The 18,447-nt window shown below is 38.5% G+C and overlaps 1 protein-coding gene across 1 annotated transcript in view; it reads right to left on the minus strand.

Moving 5' to 3' along the window:
* Positions 1-18,447, minus strand: part of AUTS2 (activator of transcription and developmental regulator AUTS2) — a 1,160,553-nt gene that overhangs the window by 622,961 nt on the left and 519,145 nt on the right. Inside the window, exon 3 of the mRNA XM_037041734.1 lies at positions 7,995-8,096. Within this exon, the coding sequence (XP_036897629.1) occupies positions 7,995-8,096 (102 nt within the window). The remainder of the gene's footprint in view (positions 1-7,994; positions 8,097-18,447) is intronic.

Raw genomic sequence — 18,447 nt, forward strand, 5'->3', positions numbered from 1 at the left:
AGCTCTTCTGGGTCGGCACCTTACTGACTGCACATCTTGAGACTTGTCAGCCTCCATAATTGTGTATGTCTGCAGATTCCACTGGCTCTGTTTCCCTTTAGAACCCTGGCTGAAATAATGACCTTGTTTAGAAATAGAGTCTTTAAGTCAAAATCATACTGGATTAAGACAGGTCCTAAAACAGTGTAACTGTATGACTGTTGCTCCTATAGAAGAGGTAATGACACACAAAGCTACAAATACAGTAGAAGGCCATGTGAAGATGCAGGCAGACACTGGACTGATATAGTGAAAAGCAAAGGGAAACACCTAGGAGTGCTGGAAGCCATGGGAAACTAGGAGAGGAAAAGGATTCTTCTGTAAAGGGTTCAGATGGATTACAAACCTGGTGGCACCTTAATGTTGGGCTCTTGTCTAGAAAACTATGAGATAATATATTTCTGCTGTTTTAAAGTACGCAGTTAGTGGTCACTCATTATAGTAACCTAGGAAACTAATAAAATACCTAGCCTCCTTACCATAGGCTAGGAGAGGACACAGACTATCAAGAGTCCTTCACAGGTCTGGATTAGATTTTCTCCTTAAATACAGAGAAGCTCACTGATGGTGTAGACTCTACCTATTTCCCCCTTAAGAGTAGCTGATAAGTATGTAGTCATCCCGTGATGATTCACCATTCTATAGCCACACTGGCCTTTTCTCTTGCCTTCAAACATGTCATGCTCACTTTGACTTAGGGCCTGAGCTTGTCACTCTTGTTGCCTGGAATGCTTTTCCTATAGATCTTCACAGGCCTAACTCCTTTTCTTTATTCAGGATTCAGCTCAAATGTCACCTACACAGAAAGGACTAATCCAATCACCCTAGTTAAAACAGCAACATAAACTCTTCCACCCCTCATCACTATTTTGTTTACTTCATAAAATGTGTTACTTCAGAAATAATTCTATTGTTTGCTCACAGGCTTGTTGTCTGTCTCCCCCAACAAAATGGAAGTTTCATGAGGGCAGTGAGTTCATCTACTTCACCACTCGACCCCAAGTGCCCAAAACTATATCTGACACATGAAAGGTACTGATAAATATTTCTGGGCAAACAAAACACTGGCATTTCCAAGAAAACACACAAATACATGATATGCGAAAAGACAAGGGCATACACCAACTGGTAAGGGAAATGTCTGGCACAAGTAAAAATAAAAGAAGAAAGCAGAAATGGAATATCCATAATCCTTCATAGGTCTGGATTAGTTCTTTTTTCTAAACTACAGAGAAGCTTATTGATTGTGTTACCTGTCATTTTTCTTCCGTAACAGTAGTTAGTAAACATGGCACAAAATAAAACCTCAATAAAGATTTGGGGGAGGATCGGGAGAAAGGAGAGAGTAGATGCTTGCATGGATGGATGAAAGATGGCATGGTGGAATAAATACATCGAAAAAGCCCTCAAAAGCTGGAAGAAAAGAAAAAAGTAGAAGAAATACATCAACTGTGACTACAGTAAATGGACTAAAAAGCTATAGAACAGTAAGATTAGAGAACTGTTTAGCCCAAGATTTATGGAATTTAATCCCCTTTCGCTAGTCTCCAAAATGCTTCAATTCCCTTAAAGTCTTGAACACTTAGAAAGTATTAAGTATATTTACCAAGAGCGTAAATTTAGCTCCCAAGTTCTGACTGCTTCCTCAGTTGCAAAATTCTATATAAGTCAGAAGCTGTATTTTACCCCCTGAAAAATTCATCATAAACACTGAGATATTCTATTATTCCTCTTAACTTTTTCCTTTGTGACTAATATAAATCAATTACTATGTATCCTTGATGTGGACAATCTGAAAACGCTTATAGATAAATAATCCCTCTGGCAATAGGGCAATTCGTAATTTAGAAAAACCACGCACATTGGTTTTTAAGCTTTACCCATAGATAAAATGCTTCAGCTATAAGGAAATTCTTTATTCTTACTCCTTTGGCCTGTCCAGTTAAAAAAAAAGCATAACTAATGCAGTATCTTGGTTAGCTACACTTAAATGAAAGTCTCAACTGCCAAAGCTTCTAAAAATATCATTAAGTGTGGTAGGAGACTTTTGGGAATTTTTACCTCAGCTGGAAAAAAAAAAGAATGTACAAGGTGGACTAACAGAGACCAAATATACTCTCCCACTTTTAGTAGCTTAAGTTTAAGCTATTAAAGAAACAGACAAAGGTATTTAAAAAGGGTTTGCAGAAACTGGACAATAGGCAGTGCAAGCCAGTAATCTCAGAGAGAAGGGAAGTAAGTGAGATGATCCTATCTTTGCCCCACCTTACTGCTTGGAGAGAGGTTTTTTTTGTCAGGGTGGGGGTCGGGAACTGAGATGGGGTGGGAGATGATCTTTGTGGAGCACACAGCATCCCTGAATTGTGAAAATAAGAGGTGATAATCAAAGAAAGCAAAGGCAGCTTGAAGAGGCAGAACAAAGATGGGAGAGATGAGAGTGCCATAGAGAATCATGAAACCTGAGGCAGGTTCCCCTCTAGTCTTCACCTGAAACATATGGGCACATTTGTGAGAGGAAAGAACCTAAGGTGAAGAGAAAAGCTACTGAAAAGGAGCAGCGAGAATGACTCCAGAGGTCACACACAGCAAGGAATCATTAGTATTCCCACAACCTTGAGTGGAAAAAAACCTCGCAAAACCATCAAGAATTAGGCAGAGTATTCAGTATTGGGGAAAAATGAGCTATAGACTAAAGGCTGTTTGTACTTTTTCTTCTTATTTTTAACAATGTTTTTGCAAAAGTATGAATTTTAATAACAAGCAACACAAACTCAAATTATTTTGTACACTGGCAGGATTATAACAACCTAATATATATATTTAACATTATTTATATTGTGGTAAAATACACATATACCACAAGTTTGACATTTTAAGCATTCAGTCACAATTTACGTAAAAATATTTCATCACCCCACACAGACACTGCGTAACCATGAAGCAGTAACTCCCTACCCACACCACAGATCTCTGGTAACTCCTGTTCTATTTTGTCTCTAGAAATTTTCATATTCTAGAAAACTCACAAAAGTGGAATCATATAATATTTTTTTTTACATCCAGCTTCTTTCACTTAGCATTATGTATTCAAAGTTCATTGGTGTAACATGTACGAGAACTATATTCCTCCTTATGGCTGAATAAAATTACATTCTCCATATATGCCACTTTCTGTTTATCCATTCAGTTGCTAATACACATTTGTGGTTTCCACCTTTTGGTTTTTGTAAATGATGCTGCAATGAACTAGCTGATAAGTATCTGAGAATCTATATTCAATTTACCTCTGTATATACCTAAAAGTGGAATTGGTGGGGATGTGGTAATTCTGTGCTTAGCTTTTTTGAGGAACTGCCTAGCTATTTTCCACAGTGGCTGCACCATTTTACATTCCCATTAGTATGTACACAGGTTCCAATTTCTCCATATCCTTGCCAAAAGTTATTATCCTTTTTGAAAAAATTATAGCTATCTTAGTAGATACAAAATGGTATTTCATTATGATTTATATTTGCATTTCCCTAGTGACTAATGCTGAAGAGCATTTTCCATATGCTTTTTGGTCAATTGTTTATTACTTTTTGCACAGATGTCTACTCAAGTCCTTTGTCCATGTTTGCATTGGATTATTGGTTACTGTTGAGTTGTTCAAGTCCTTTTCCATACCTAGCTATTAAACATCTAACAGTTACATGACTTGCAAATATTTTCTCCCAATATATAGGTTTGCTTTTCACTTTCTTGGTAATGCCCTTTCATGCACAAAAGATTTTGATGAAATCTGATTTTTCTATTTTCCTTTTTGTTGTGCATGCCTCTGGTGTCATATGTAAAAATCCACTGCCAAATTCAAGGTTGTAAAGATTTCCTCATTGTTGAGAACCATTCTGCCTGGTTTCAGGAATTGTAACTGCCTCCCAAGGCTAAGTGAGTAATATCCGGAATACGAGCCACAGGAGACAAAGCTTGTCTCTGGCAGCAGATGCTGCCCATGCTTCATTTCCCTGCCCCCAAAGCACAGTAGATGTCCATGGTGGGTACAACCCCCACGGTACAACCTAGGCCAGATATGATCACTTGGGAGGCCATCATGGAAGGACTAGGGGGGCTTCGACAAAGAGAGAGTGATGGACCTTCATCCCCCCAGGTACTGTGACATAGCCCGAGTCCCCATTTCCATCTGGGAGAAGTGCTGCCGGCTCTAATCCACTTAAGCGTAAAAACCTATGATGGGGAAGGCAGTGCAGCCCTGAGCTGGAAAAGGCAGGTATTGGGGTAAATCAGGAATAAGAAAGAATATGTAAAAATCCTGTGAAACCTGCTCTGTTTAGAATGCTCTCATTTAAATGATAAGGGTCCAAGCAAGAAATTTGTTCCTCAAAGCTTTATGGCTCATTAGCTATCTGACCCTGACTGAGAATAAGCCCTCATAGTTCTTTGAATAATATCTATTGTTTGATCCTTACCTGTATTCTTGTGCAAACAATCCCAATAAAAGCCCCTTGAGCACGGAACTCTTCCCCTTTGAGGGATTGGCCACCTTTCCTCCCCAAGCAGATCATGTCTTGGTAGTGTTTACTTTCATCCATGATGGACGGGGACTTTGGGGGCAAAGTTGCCCCCACACCTCATATGCTTTCTTCCAAGGGTTTTATGGTTTTAGCTCTTATATTTGGGGCATTAATTTATTTTGAGCTAATTTTTGTACATGGTGTGATACAAATGTTCAACTTCATCCAGTTGTCCAGCATCATCTGTTGAAGAAAAAATTCTTTCCCAGTTGAATGTACTGGGCACTCAAGTCAAAAATTTTGGGCAAAGGTGAATCAAGTTATTTCTGGGCTCTTAATACTCCCATTGGTCTATATGTCTATTCTAATGCTATTACCGCACTATTTTGATCACTGTATATTTGTAGTAAATTTTGAAATTAGGAAGTATAAGTTTCCTAATTTAACAGGGCACAGCCAGGAGGGAGGTCCCCCAAAAGAATTTGGAATGGGGTCTAAAGCTTAGGGTGTTGAGGAAATATTAAGATGTCCTCACCCCCCGTCCCCCAGGGGGAAGAAACAAATGAAGCAGGGCCACTGAGAGCTGTTTTGCATAGCAACAATTTCACAGCTAACCTCTGGAATGGTCATTTAACATATCTAAAATCTTTGACTGGTTTCATAGATATGTTGAATAGCTGTGGCCAAGTTTTGAGCCAGGGAGAAGGAAGTGACTTCTACCCAGGATGTAACTGGGGGCTGATCCTCTGAGTTACAGTGCCTGCATGGGAGCTTGGAGAAGATTGGCTCTAGGATATGGGGTGATACCTGCCCAGACTAAGGACGGCAGCCCAGTAATCTTGTAATAATACAGAAAGACTGGCAGGTGTAACTGATGGTAGGAGGAGTCAGAAATAGGGGTACAGAGGAAGATGGGCACGGGGATTTAGACCCAGACACGACAGCCATTGGGGGAGAGCCACGCGGTTTCAGCAGAGTAAGGGTCCCCTCTTGGTGAGGTCAAAGAGAGCCACACAGCTTTGCCAGAATGGAGAACCCTGCAGCCAGGTGAAGAAGAAAGCCACACGATTTTGGTCAGAGTGCAGACTCCTGCAGCTCTGGTAGAAGAGGCCCACGCAGCTTTGAGGTGCTCCCTTTGGCTGTGTGACCTAGGAAGCAGGAGAGACTTTGCCTGGAACTTGGTACAAAGAACTCTTGCCAGTGGACTGTGAGAAGGTGCCATGTGACTGGATTAACTGGAGATCCTGCCTTGGATGGTCAACACAGCTGACGATACCAGCGGCCTGGAAAAATGGACGTGTGCTTCTTTTCCTGATTTACGGTACCCGGAGTTAAGACAGTGGGAGAAGGAAGCACTGTGGGCGTCTGTGGTTATCCTAAAGTACTTTGATATTTTTATGGGGATATCGGGTCACTACTTTAAGTCTGTACAGCTTTAAATAAACCTTTCCTTTCCTTTTCACAAATCTCTGACATTGAGAGATGTCTTTCCAATTGGCGGCGGACAGATGAGCCCAGTAGGTATTAGTATACCATTCTTGGGAGGGGCCCCTGTTTTCTGCAGATTTTGGGATCCCTCGGTGGGCCAAGTACTGCCCCTCACCTTGGACCTCTGTTCAGTAACAGTAACTTTGTTCTTCTTTTTCAACACTGTGTTTTCCGATAGGGGCCTCATGATAGGCCCTATTAATTTTAGTATATGCTTTTCTATTTTTGCAAAAAATATTGTTGTAATTTTCATAGGGATTGCACTGAATCTGAAAATTGCTTTGTGTAGTACTGACATCTTAACAATATTAAATCTTCCTATGTAATGGGATATCTTTTGCGATTTTTTTTGTCTAATGGAAAATAAATTCAGGGCAACCAGTCAAGAGATCTCTATGACTATAATACTATGCTTTTGCCCTAAGCTAATGTGGCTTTCATTTATCTACCCTATGATGAAATTACTACTAACTAATTCTGGGAAAATTTCCAGGTCAATAAAGATCTCACATTAAAAGCAAACCAAAATCTCAGAAGAGCAGCTACTTAAGTATTAAGTATTGTTGCTAGCAACACAGGTAAGAAATACTGTTATAAATTTATTATTATAATTTCTATCATTACAGTTCTATCACTAAATTAATGAAATATAAACAAAGAAATGTTCTTACATATACATATTAATACTAATAGCAAAGACTGAATTAATTGATATTATTAATATTAAAATAAGGGGAGGTGATTGTCTATAAATAAGATATTAAGAGTACTATAGAAATAATCATACTTCATTTACTCAACTTAATTCTTATAAGAATTCAATGCTATACACATCAAATATCACCCTACATCTCACACACTTTCCTGAGAGGTGTAGGAAGACAGCTGATCCTTGGGGGTTGTCTACCTTGCCTGATGGAGAAATGACTCAATGTGCTGCAATGGTCTCCAACCATTTATGCTTAGGGACACTTCTCAGTAAAAAAAGTTATGAGCACATTCCTAAGATAAGAATGTTTATAAATTATAGACATGAATTACTCCTTGCTTATTAAACTGGATAGTAGTAAAATTACTTTACTTAATTTTTAGGTAAAAATAAATACTAATACTTAATATACTAGATCGCCTTATGTACCATAATAAAGACAACTGCTCAGAGCACTATAAAAAAGGATAAGAGACAACGGGTTTTGCTTCTATTTACATCCAAATAATATTTACTCTTCTTGAAACTCAGACACAGAACTGCTATGTTCTTTCTTAAGAGTATTATCTCACTTAATCTGATAATGTTTCTATGTCAATATTATTAATAAAACTTTCTACCTATTCGATACATTTTACAAGAAAGTTTCCAAGTGCTGCTCTCAGGGGCAAGGAATCTGTCCAGAGTCCTGTCATATGACTGGTTAGGGAACAAGGCAAGTTTCTAAAGAGGGCCAGGTGGCTCTTGGAAGTGGAAATGGGGAACCAGGCCTGTTAGTGGGCAGAAGGGCTGACAGATTCCTTGAGAGGCATGGTGTCTTCTGACAAGGGTTTCTCCCCTAGAAAAAGGCAATAGTACAATGGGGAGATGATGTCATTTAACTATGTGCTATTTGTAATTTCTTCACCCATGAGATTGGTAATAATCCCTTTTTGCCATTTTATTTCTGTTGGAAGGGGTGACTATCAGCCACTTATTTGGCAAGAGACAAAAGTGAATTTCCTTACAGTTTCTAAGGTGACAAATACTCCCACCTACCTTATAATTTGTTAAAACACATTTTAGGTCAAACTAGAAAATGGAATGACACTGTAACACAAGGCTCAACCACACGGACATCAAGAAAGGGTGAACTATAATACTTGGATATACCAACTGATATGAAGGGACAGAGTGTTTGAGAACTGACACTTTATTCAAGGGATGTACGGTCTGACAGTTTTGCTTGAAATTTTTTCAATACTTACATCACTGAGCCTTTCTCGAGAGCTGCTCCTGTGGAAGCCCTTGGATTCCCCACTGGCGCTCTCACTGTCACTGTCCCTGCAGCTGTTCTGCCCTGGTTTGAGCTACAGACAAAAGAAAAGAGAAATGAGAAGAGGCAGTGGTCTATTCACACAACTGTTCCTTGGCTCTGTTCTTTAAGCTTCATTAAAAACGTGTAACTTAAGGTCTTGATATTTAACATTCTTCTCCAGTTTCTGAATATTGTCAGGCAAGCTGCCATAAAAAGAAACACAGAGGGTAGGATAAGCAAAACATTTACCATGAAATGTGAGCAAGCCTCAAATAAATACCTGGAAAGTCTAACAAAGGTTCATAAATCTTGGAAAGTAATCTTCCCTCAGATTTCTCCTCTGTTCTACTGTGATATCTTGTCAATAATAAAAAGACCCAGAACATGGAATAAGCTAAAACCAGATTATACCAGCTATAATTTGCCACCTTATTTTTCTCTCCTCTTCTGAAAAGAAGAAATGACAAAACAGAACAAAATCCAAGATTTCCTTGTCCTAGGAGACAATGATGAGATGCTGGATGCTATCCTTTAGCCATTGGGAAGACATTTAATAATTCTGTTTGTTGAGACAACATTCCAGAGGTCTCCTGCCAGATATTTAGAAGTACCAGGTCAAGATTTACAGTTCAAGTAAATTAAGACAGCATTCATTCAGTGAATGGGTATTAAGTCCACAACTGGACCTGGTAGTAAGCTGTAGAAATACGGTGCTAAACCAAAAAAAAAAGTCTCTGATCTTACAAACCTTACGTTTTATAAGTTTCTATGTATCTATGCAGCTCTGGTTTTTTATTAAAAACGGACAAACAGAATTGCAAACATTAGTCTATGTGAGACTGAGTCACACACAAATGGAAGAACAGTCTATGGTATCATCACCAGCCACATTTGCAAAGATCCTGAGCAATTTGATACAAGTTACAAGACACAGCCCCTTTGAAATATTCTCAATCTAGCAACAGAAAGAAAGTGTGAGACATTCAAGTAAAACAACACAAGGAAATACTTGCTACTAAGTGAAAACAAAAAAGTAGCTAGTGATGATCCAAGACAAAGTGATTTTTGAAGGTATGGATTTTGAAAGAGGATTGAACTCATATGGCTGAGAGGAGAAAAGACACACCTGATGGGAGAAAGGCAATGAAAGCAACTTGATAGGAAATTTCAGAAACACGGTTTCTTTGGGGAGAAAGAAGAACAAATCTTAGAGAGAGGTACATGGTCCAGAACATGGATAGTCTCAAACAAAACGCAACCCTCCTATTTCTGGGCAGGAGAGAACTTAAGAAAGCATAACAGGTAAAAGGCAGCAAAATGTTTGCTTGCACATTTCCATTTGGCTCTGGGGCCAAGGGGTAAGAGGAACCAAGATGAATGGAAGAGGAATCTGCATTAGAATTTCTTGTATCTTTAATGTGCTTCTTTAAAGATTGCAATTCAAACAGCACTTTTGGACCATTTCATCTAATTAGCTATCCCCAGATCCCCACTTCTGGCTTTCAACCTTTCTACAAACCTACTTCTATTTTATTATAGAGATAGAAAAACATGGATGTGAGAAACATGGATCAACTGCCTCCTGTATGTGCACCCACCAAGGAGTAAACCCTCACTGCAGATGTGTGCTCTGACCCAGGATCAAACCCACAACTCTCAGTGTCCCAGACAACACACTCCAACCAGCTGAACCACCTGACCAGGGCTCTACAAATCCACTTCTACCACTTCCTTATAAAATGCCATTCTATAGAAGTCTTCTCTAATGGAACCCCCCCAAATGATGCTAATTTTACTTTGTATCCTCCTGAGCCCTTAAGTACTTAGTTTCCTACTAAAGTAATGCAAAACCTGTTGATTCTCCGTTATTTCAGATGCAAGCTCTATGAGCCTTTTCTTATTACTATGGAACAAAAGTTCAGACTACTGTCATTCTCTTCAAGTTTTCATTTTTGTACTTATAATAAAAGGGGATTAAATCTAACATGGACTTCACTTTCTCTCAATTTCTTGAACATATCATGTCCATTCCTGCCCTCCACTGTTTCACAGCAGATTCCCTCTCTCTGACCCGCTCATCCTCACCTTCTCTGTGCTTTCTGGGTGAAGATTTTTTAAAGCCCAGATAGCACACCCTCCACAATATAGGGTCTTTGTAGAACTCTTTCTTTCTTTTTTTAGAAGTATTTCTTTCTATTTTTAGTTTTTAATATATGTCCTCATTGTTAACTAGTATATCATTCTACCATATATTTTCAAGTTTAAAACAGACTATTGTTAAGTATATGTGTACTGAAGATAAAATCTGTATACAGAGAGGGCCTCCTAATTCATAAGCAATGTCAGAAATCTTATCCCATCAGATTTCTGAAGTTAAGCAAAACTAAGTGAAGCTACCTCCAATGTACAGATGAAGAAAAAAATAAAACCAATGATGTACTAAGAAGCAGACATGAGATCTAGTATTAAACCCATGCCTTATAGCCTACTGCTTGCATCATTTTAATAGTGCCCATTTAGATATTTATCTTTGACATGGTGCTGCTTCTCCAGCATGTTAGTATCTCCACAGAATATATTTTTAATATATCTGTGGTGCTTGGCTGCACTCACAGAAAGGAGTCTTGTAAGGTGATATTTGATCAAGAGATATTTATAAAGACTCAGTCGCCCAACTACGATGAAAAATAAACATCCAGGGAATAAAGGGTATAAGGGTGTGAAGACTTTTCCTAATATCCAACTGGCTTAGTAAAGTGTGAACTTTGTATTTGGATCTTTTCCATGTTTTCTTCATGGAAGGAAAATGATACATGGTCCAAAAAGAGACTCCAGTGTCCTTGACGTCAATTATCTGACTAAATGTTGATCTAGGCTAAGGGAAAAACCCACGAAAGATTGAGATGAAGCAGTTTGCTAGTCTTCCCTGTGCCCTGCCAGCAAAAGCACTTCAGTGACTTTTCTTCTGAGAGACTTACATAAAATCCACCCAACACTACCCCTTTTTCCTCCAAAGCCAGGCTCAAGTTTAAAGGAAACTTAGGATTTTAAGCTGTCAGACAGCTCAATATTTCAAAGAAATGGATTGACTACAGTAAGTACTAAAGCTAAACCACACGATTTCAGGCAAAAGAAGTATTCATTCCTAATCCCATGAATACATTTAAAGCTGGCATTTTCAGCCACATCCAATGGATCATTTGAGGTAGCATAACTAACTCAGAAACTATAATCCTTCATCTGAAATTCCTAGCTATTACCTACAACCAAGATACATTACAAAGACCAGGTGCTGGCTTAAACATTTAAAAACCTAAGAAAAATCGATTTGCTTACATTGATTTGTCCTAGCACCCATAGCGACTCCGTTATAAGAAAGCTTTTGCTCTAACTGATGCAGTGAGATTTCTTACCATCAGCCTGTAAGTACTTGAGTATGTTGTTTAAAAATTGCTGTAATTCACCTCTTTGTTTCAGAAGTTTCTTCCCATCGGACTATTATATATTTTAGTAATAAGAATTAAAACAAAACAGAATAAATGAAAGGGTACTAGTGTCTGGCATGATGGCAGCGATTCTATCAATAACTATGAGATTTTTTTAACATAAGAAGCCATTTTGTTTTTCATTAGATGTAATTATCAACAGTATATTCTCCAAATTCTGAAACCGTGATCTTGTTACAGACTTAACTGGTATTAATGGCTAATCAGGAAAATAACGATGCATGGTTTTATCACTGCTAATGAAAATATAACAAAGTCTCATCACCCTGGCCTGAGTGAAGGAGAGCAATTCTGTACACATCTGCCAAGATTTGTGAGCCAAGCTATGCCATTCAGTCATTCTTGTTGAGTTTCAACAAGATGTTAGTTGCTCAGCAGGTGTCATTAATCCTTCAAACAAAATTTATAGGAGGATAAAGTACTTAGAGAAGGTATCTATGCCTAGAACTCCAGAGGAATGATGTGAATTATGCAGTGCAATGCATATGAGTATCCAAATTATGCAGTGCAGTCCAGAAGAGCACAGTACAGTTTTGGTTCCTTACAGGGGCATAAATCCTATCTTGGACTGCTGAGTTCTCCTGTAGGGATCTAACTGAACTCTATACAAGGTTTTTAAAATGTGTCAATAAGCACAAAATCTTCTTTCAGTCAAAGGAATTTTGTGATATATGTTCACCAACATTAAAGCAGCAAGAGTTTACTGTTGTAAATTTTTTTCAAAACATAACTCTCCACAGATGGGTAAAGTTTAATAGATTGGATGGCATCTGTGCTATTTTATTCCTTAGGCTTTAAAAGGTATTTCAGATGAGAGACACAGAATCAAACTCAAGAACTTAATGAAAAAGCTGACATGTCAAAATGAGCAAACAGGAAATAAATACTAGAAACAAAACCACAAAGTTGAATAGAAAAAACATTTTCATAAGAAAAGAATAATATATTGTACTTCCAAATACAGTAACAAGTTATACTAAAAAGCTAAAAATTAAATTCTGAAAACTAGGGAGGGCAAGGAATTTGTGCAAAATTTCTCTGGGATCATCAAATCCAAAGTTATCCTGTTATGTCCTCAATAGTTACAGAAAGAATTTTAAGAAATTGATAATCTTTAAGCTAACCATTACTAAAATTTAGATAATACAAATGTATCTTACAAATTGCTATGAAATATAAAAGGATGAAAATCATAATCAATTGAGAAATAAAGCAAAGGTAAAGGAACTAATGTAAAGAAAAAGCATATAACTAAGTATATTGGTAATAATAATATAAGTGGATTAAGCTCCTACTTCTAAAAAAAAGGCAAGGATATCCATTTTGTATTGAGAAAAATAAATATTCAACTATTTGTTAGTTACAAAGAATTCTCAAATTTAAAAGACGAAAAGACAAAATATTACAAATAATTTATTAGATTAAGTCACATTAAAGATAGCCACTTTATAGTTGTAAAAAGTACGATCTTTATGTTTTATACCTTTGTACTTAATACTAAAGAAACGTTATAAAGTTTGATATGGAATATATAAAGTACAAAATATTTTCAGTAATAAAGGAAATCAATAAAAGATAGGAGATTTTAGCATTCTACTAATTATCAGAGAGTGATATCACCAAAAAATTACAAAGGTCTAAAAGCTCAATTTGACTTAGGCAAAATTTACGGTAAATTTGGTACTTGCAGAGACCACACCTTCTAAATCACCCACGTGACGTTACTATCAACCAAAGATATAGTAAGTCACAAAGAGTATCAGAATAAAATGTAAAACATACAAATTACATAAACAGCCTTCTCTCTGATGAAAATTAATGACATTTAAATTAACTACTGTTGAGGGCAAGGGGGAACTAGCCAGAGCGTAGCTATAAGGAAGTAAAAGTTGTTTTGCTAATGCAAAGAGGCTCCGGGACACACCCGAAGAACAGGGTGTGCCAGAGCAACGGTCAGTCAGGCAGATAGCCATCTGGACAGTCACTAGGGGGAAAAATTTTACCCCTGTGCACGAGCTCAACTGACCAATCAAGTAAAGGAGCACGAGCCAGTGCACGAGTTAACTCACCAATAATCAGTAACCCTATTGTGCCCCTGAGCCAACCGCTAACCGCCACATCTGCTTCGGTATCCAGCTTGCTTGCGCGCCTCCATAAAACCCTAAGCCTGTAAGCGTTTGGCGCGACTCCCGTTTACAGCCCTCGCGGGCACCATGTCCTTGGATACTTTGAGAGTTCGCCCCTGCGCAGGTTAAACTTGGCCAATAAAGTAACACCTTTGAAACCCTGAAAGTCTCCAACATTTGTTCTCGCGGTTTCGAATGCAACACTACTATATTTCCTAGAGATTTTTTAAAAACCTTTAATTTAAAAGCTGTATTTTAACATTCTCTCCATATTTATAATTAAACCAAAAAGAAAAATCACAAACACACTATCTCTATTTAAAAAATTAAAATTATAAAAATATAAGTTAAAAAATTTACAGGACCCATAAAATCTATGCTAGAAGTTATTAATTCATGTCTTTTCCATTAAATGCAAAATAATAGAAATAACCTAATTATAAAGATTAGAAACAAAAAGAAATAGGGCCAAAATACCAACATAGCAAAAAGTAGAAGATTATAAAACTACATAATAAAATGAAAATTAAAATATTATACAATTAATAAAATAAAGTAAAATTGGGGGCAAAACCTACAAAGAGATAAACCACTTAAGAATCTAAGTTTAAAAAAGAGATGAGAAGCAAAACCAAAAATGGAAATAATATATCATTGTATATTAATGTAATAATATAACAATATATGTGATAATAATATAGTAATGTGATTATCCTAACAAAATAGGCACACTTATAAATTATAATTATAAACTAAGACACATTTATATGTAAAATATAATAGGCACATTTCTAAATTATAGTAGTAAATGTTATTTAGTACTGTCAAAATCATAATCAAATTTCAAAAAAATTTTAACAAAATTTTATTCAGAGCATTTAAAAAATACATAAAGCTAATCTGTGCCCAAATCTGATAATACCAAAACAAAAAGGGAAATACAGAATGATATTCTTAACTAAAAGAGTGATACAGGGTGCAGCCAAGGCGGGGGCCCAAAAAAGATTTGGAATGGTGTCCAGAACTCAAAGTGTATAGGAACATTGGAGGAAATATTAAGATGTCCTCACCCCCTTCCCCAGGTGTCAGTTGGGGGAAGAGACAAATGGAGCAGGGCCATTGAGAGTTGTTTTGCATAGCAACAGTTTTGCAGCTAACCTCTAGAATGGTCATTTAACATATCTATAACCTTTAACTGGTTTCATAGATATGTTGAATAGCTGTGGCCAAGTTCTGAGCCAACAAGAAGTGAGTGGCAGCTATCCAGGATGTAACTGGGGGCTGATCCTCTGAGAGAGTGCCTGCAAGAGAGCCATGTGGCTTTAGCAGAGTGAGGACCCCCTCTTGGCCAGGTGAGGGGGAGAGCCATGCTCTTTTGGAAAGATGTAGACCTCTGTAGCCATTAGGAGAGAGAGTTGCGTGGTTTCAACAGAGTTAAGACCTCCTCTTGCCCAAGTGAAAGGAAAAACCACACAGCTTTGACAGAATGGAGATCCCCGCAGCCAGGTGAAGAAGAAAGACACGCACTTTTGGTGGAGTGTGAACCCCTGCAGCTTTGGTAGAAGAGGCTCACACAGCTTTGGGGCGCTCCCTTTGGCCCAGTGGCCTGGAAAGCAGGAGAGACTTTGACTGGCATTTGGTACAAAGAACTCTTGCCAGTGGAAGGTACCGCGTGACTTTGGATTAATTGGAGATCCTGCCTGGACAGGCAACACAGCTCACAGTGCCAGCAACCTGAAAAACGGACGTGTGCTCTCTTCCTGATTTACGATACCCGGAGTTGGGACAGTGGGAGAAGGGAGTGCTGTGTGTGTGTGTGTGTGTGTGTAGGTGGATACCCTTAAAGACTTTAATATTTTAAGGAAGGTATTAGGCCTGAATAGCATTAAATAAACATGCTGTTTCCTTTTCACAAATCTCTGGCATTGAGAGATGTCTTTCCAATTGGCGGCAGACAGAAGAGCCCAATAGATATTAGTATACCGTGCTTGGGAGGGGCCCCTGTTTTCTGAAGCAGTTTTTGGCATCCTTTGGTGGGCCAAGTATTGCACCCCACCCCCGACCCCTGTTCAGTAACAAGAGCTCCTAAAATATAATAAGGTGAATTTAATAATAAAATCTAACTATTTTTCACAAGAATGTGTCCATTAATAACCCACTTGATACAAGATAACTTTTTCTTTTATATTTATATATACATATATAAGATACATTATATATATATATTAATGTTTATTTATTTTGCAATACTGATTAACTCAGAGGAGACTGAAAATAGTATAAAGAGGGAGGGAGTGAGAAGGTACCCTGTATCTGGTTTCCCCTAATGGTTACATCTTAAATGACTATGGTACAATACTAAAACCAGGAATCTGCTGTTAGTACGTGACAGGCACTTGTTTTACAAGAAACAGACAGTGAATGAAATACAAAATTCCTTCCTCTGCCCCTAATGGGGTTTAAATTCTCTATGTTGTGTGTGGGTTAGGCAATAAGTACAACCAATATTAGATATTAGTGCAGTGGGAAAGCAAGAAAAAGGGAATTGGTATGTGTTGATGTGTTTCAACATTTTCTTATGAAAAATTTCAAACCTTAGAAAAATTTGAAAGAATTACAGAGAGAACACCCATACACCCACCATGTTACCACATTTGTGTGTGTGTCCATTCAATTTTAAGTAGAATGGTCAGGGAAGGTGTGTCTGAGAAGGTGGCAGTGAATACAGACCTGAAGGAGTTCAGGGAGAGCACTGTGAACTTCTGGGGGAAGAATTTCCCAGGCAGAGGGCACAGCAAAGAAAAGGTACTGAAGCAGGAACATTTCTGGATATTGAATGAAAGTAGAAAAGCCAGTGGGGTTGAAAAAGAAGAGAGATATGCTGGCAGTAGGAATGGGGAGAGAGTGACATAGGCCTTAGGGCTTCTACTTTGAGGGAGGTAGTGTAACAGGGCACAGCCGGGAGGGGGGCCACCCAAAAAAATTATTTGGAGTGAGGCCCGGAATTCAAGGTTTCCAGGAAGTTTTAAGATGTCCTCACCACCCCCTCCCGCCCCCCTGGGGGGAAGAGACAAATGGAGAAGGGCCATTGAGAGCTGTTTTGCATAGCAACAGTTTCCCAGCTAACCTCTGGAATGGTCATTTAACATATCTATAAACTTTAACGGGTTTCATAGATATGTTCAATAGCTGTGGCCACGCTTTGAACCAGGGAGAAGGAAGTGACTTCTACCCAGGATGTCACTGGGGGCTGGTCCCCACAAGTTACAGAGCCTGGGTGAGAGCATGGAGTTAATTGGCTCCACAGCATGGGGTCACACCTGCCCATACTCACTATGGGAGCCCAGTAAAGCTGGGAGGATATGGGAGTCCTGGCAGGTGTAACTGATTGCAGGAGTCAGAAATGGGGCTGCAAAGGAGGACCGGTGAGGTGATTTAAACACAGACGCAGCAGTCACTGGAGAGAGAGCCACAAGGTTTTGGCAGAGTGCAAACCCCCTCTTGCCCAGGTGAAGAAGAAAGCCACGAGCTTTTGGCAGAGTGCGAATTCCTAAAGCTATGGTCGAAGAGGCCCATGAGGCTTTGCAGTGCTCCCTTTGGCCTCATGGCCTGCTAAGCAGAAGAGACTTTGCCTGGAAGAAGGGTGAAAGAACTCTTTGCCAGTAAGTCACGAGAAGGTGCCACATGACTTTGGATTAATCAGAGATCCTCCCTGGACGGCAACACAGCTGATGGTGCCAGTGGCCTGGAAGTGCGGATTTGTGCTTCTTTTCCTGAAATACGGTACCCAAAATTAGGGCAGGGGGAGAAGGAAGGGCTGTGGGCATCTGTGGTTATCCTAAAGAACTTTGATATTTTAATGGGGACGTCGGGTCACTGCTTTAAGTCTGTATAGCTTTGAATAAACCTTTCCTTCCCTTTTTACAAATCTCTGCCATTGAGAGATGTCTTTCCTCTGGCGGCGGATAGATGAGCCCAATAGGTATTAGTATACCATCCTTGGGAGGGGCTCCTGTTGTTCTGTAGCAGTTTTTGGTATCCCTCGTTGGGCCAAATACTGCTCCCGACATTGGACCTCTGTTCTGTAACAGAAGGAAACCACTGAAGAATTTCAAGCACAGATTTATATATGATTTATATCTTTTTTAAATTGTTGACACAATTATAGGTGTCTCACATTTTCCCAAGCCCCAACTCCACCGCACCCCCCCCTTCAACACATTGTTGTCTGAGTCCAAGGGGTATGCATATGCTCATATGCATACATGTTCTTTGGCTAATTTCTTGGCACAAAGAAAATATCTGAGATGACAGGAAAGTTTTAAAACTGGAGTATATTGATAATTGCACAACACTGTAAATTTACTAAAAGTCATTAAATTGTACATTTATACTAAGTGGATTTTATGAGCCATAACATATTTCAATAAAACGATTTATTTTAAAAAGAATAAAAGATTCCATCATTTTAATCTCTTATTCCAGAAAAAAAATAAGGCTCAGGCCCACAAAAGACAACTCACTTTCTTCAAGTCAACTGTGCATGTTATTCTAATCATCAGAGTAAATAAGGGCAAGTATTTTGAGGGCCATCTGGGGATCCTGCCTGCTACAGGGGGTTTACAAAGATACAAAAGGAGAAATTGCCTTTAAATCCATGTGACATAAAATGACTCCAGTGAAATAGGAAAGTTTTATTACTGTAAAATAAGACGAAATGACAGATATGCATTGACTTTGGAATGTCCTTTACCTGGGTCAATGATGTTAT

This window comes from Sturnira hondurensis, unplaced genomic scaffold (assembly GCF_014824575.4).
Source record: "Sturnira hondurensis isolate 20B ecotype Veracruz unplaced genomic scaffold, ASM1482457v3 Scaffold0003166, whole genome shotgun sequence".
NCBI lineage: Eukaryota > Metazoa > Chordata > Mammalia > Chiroptera > Phyllostomidae > Sturnira > Sturnira hondurensis.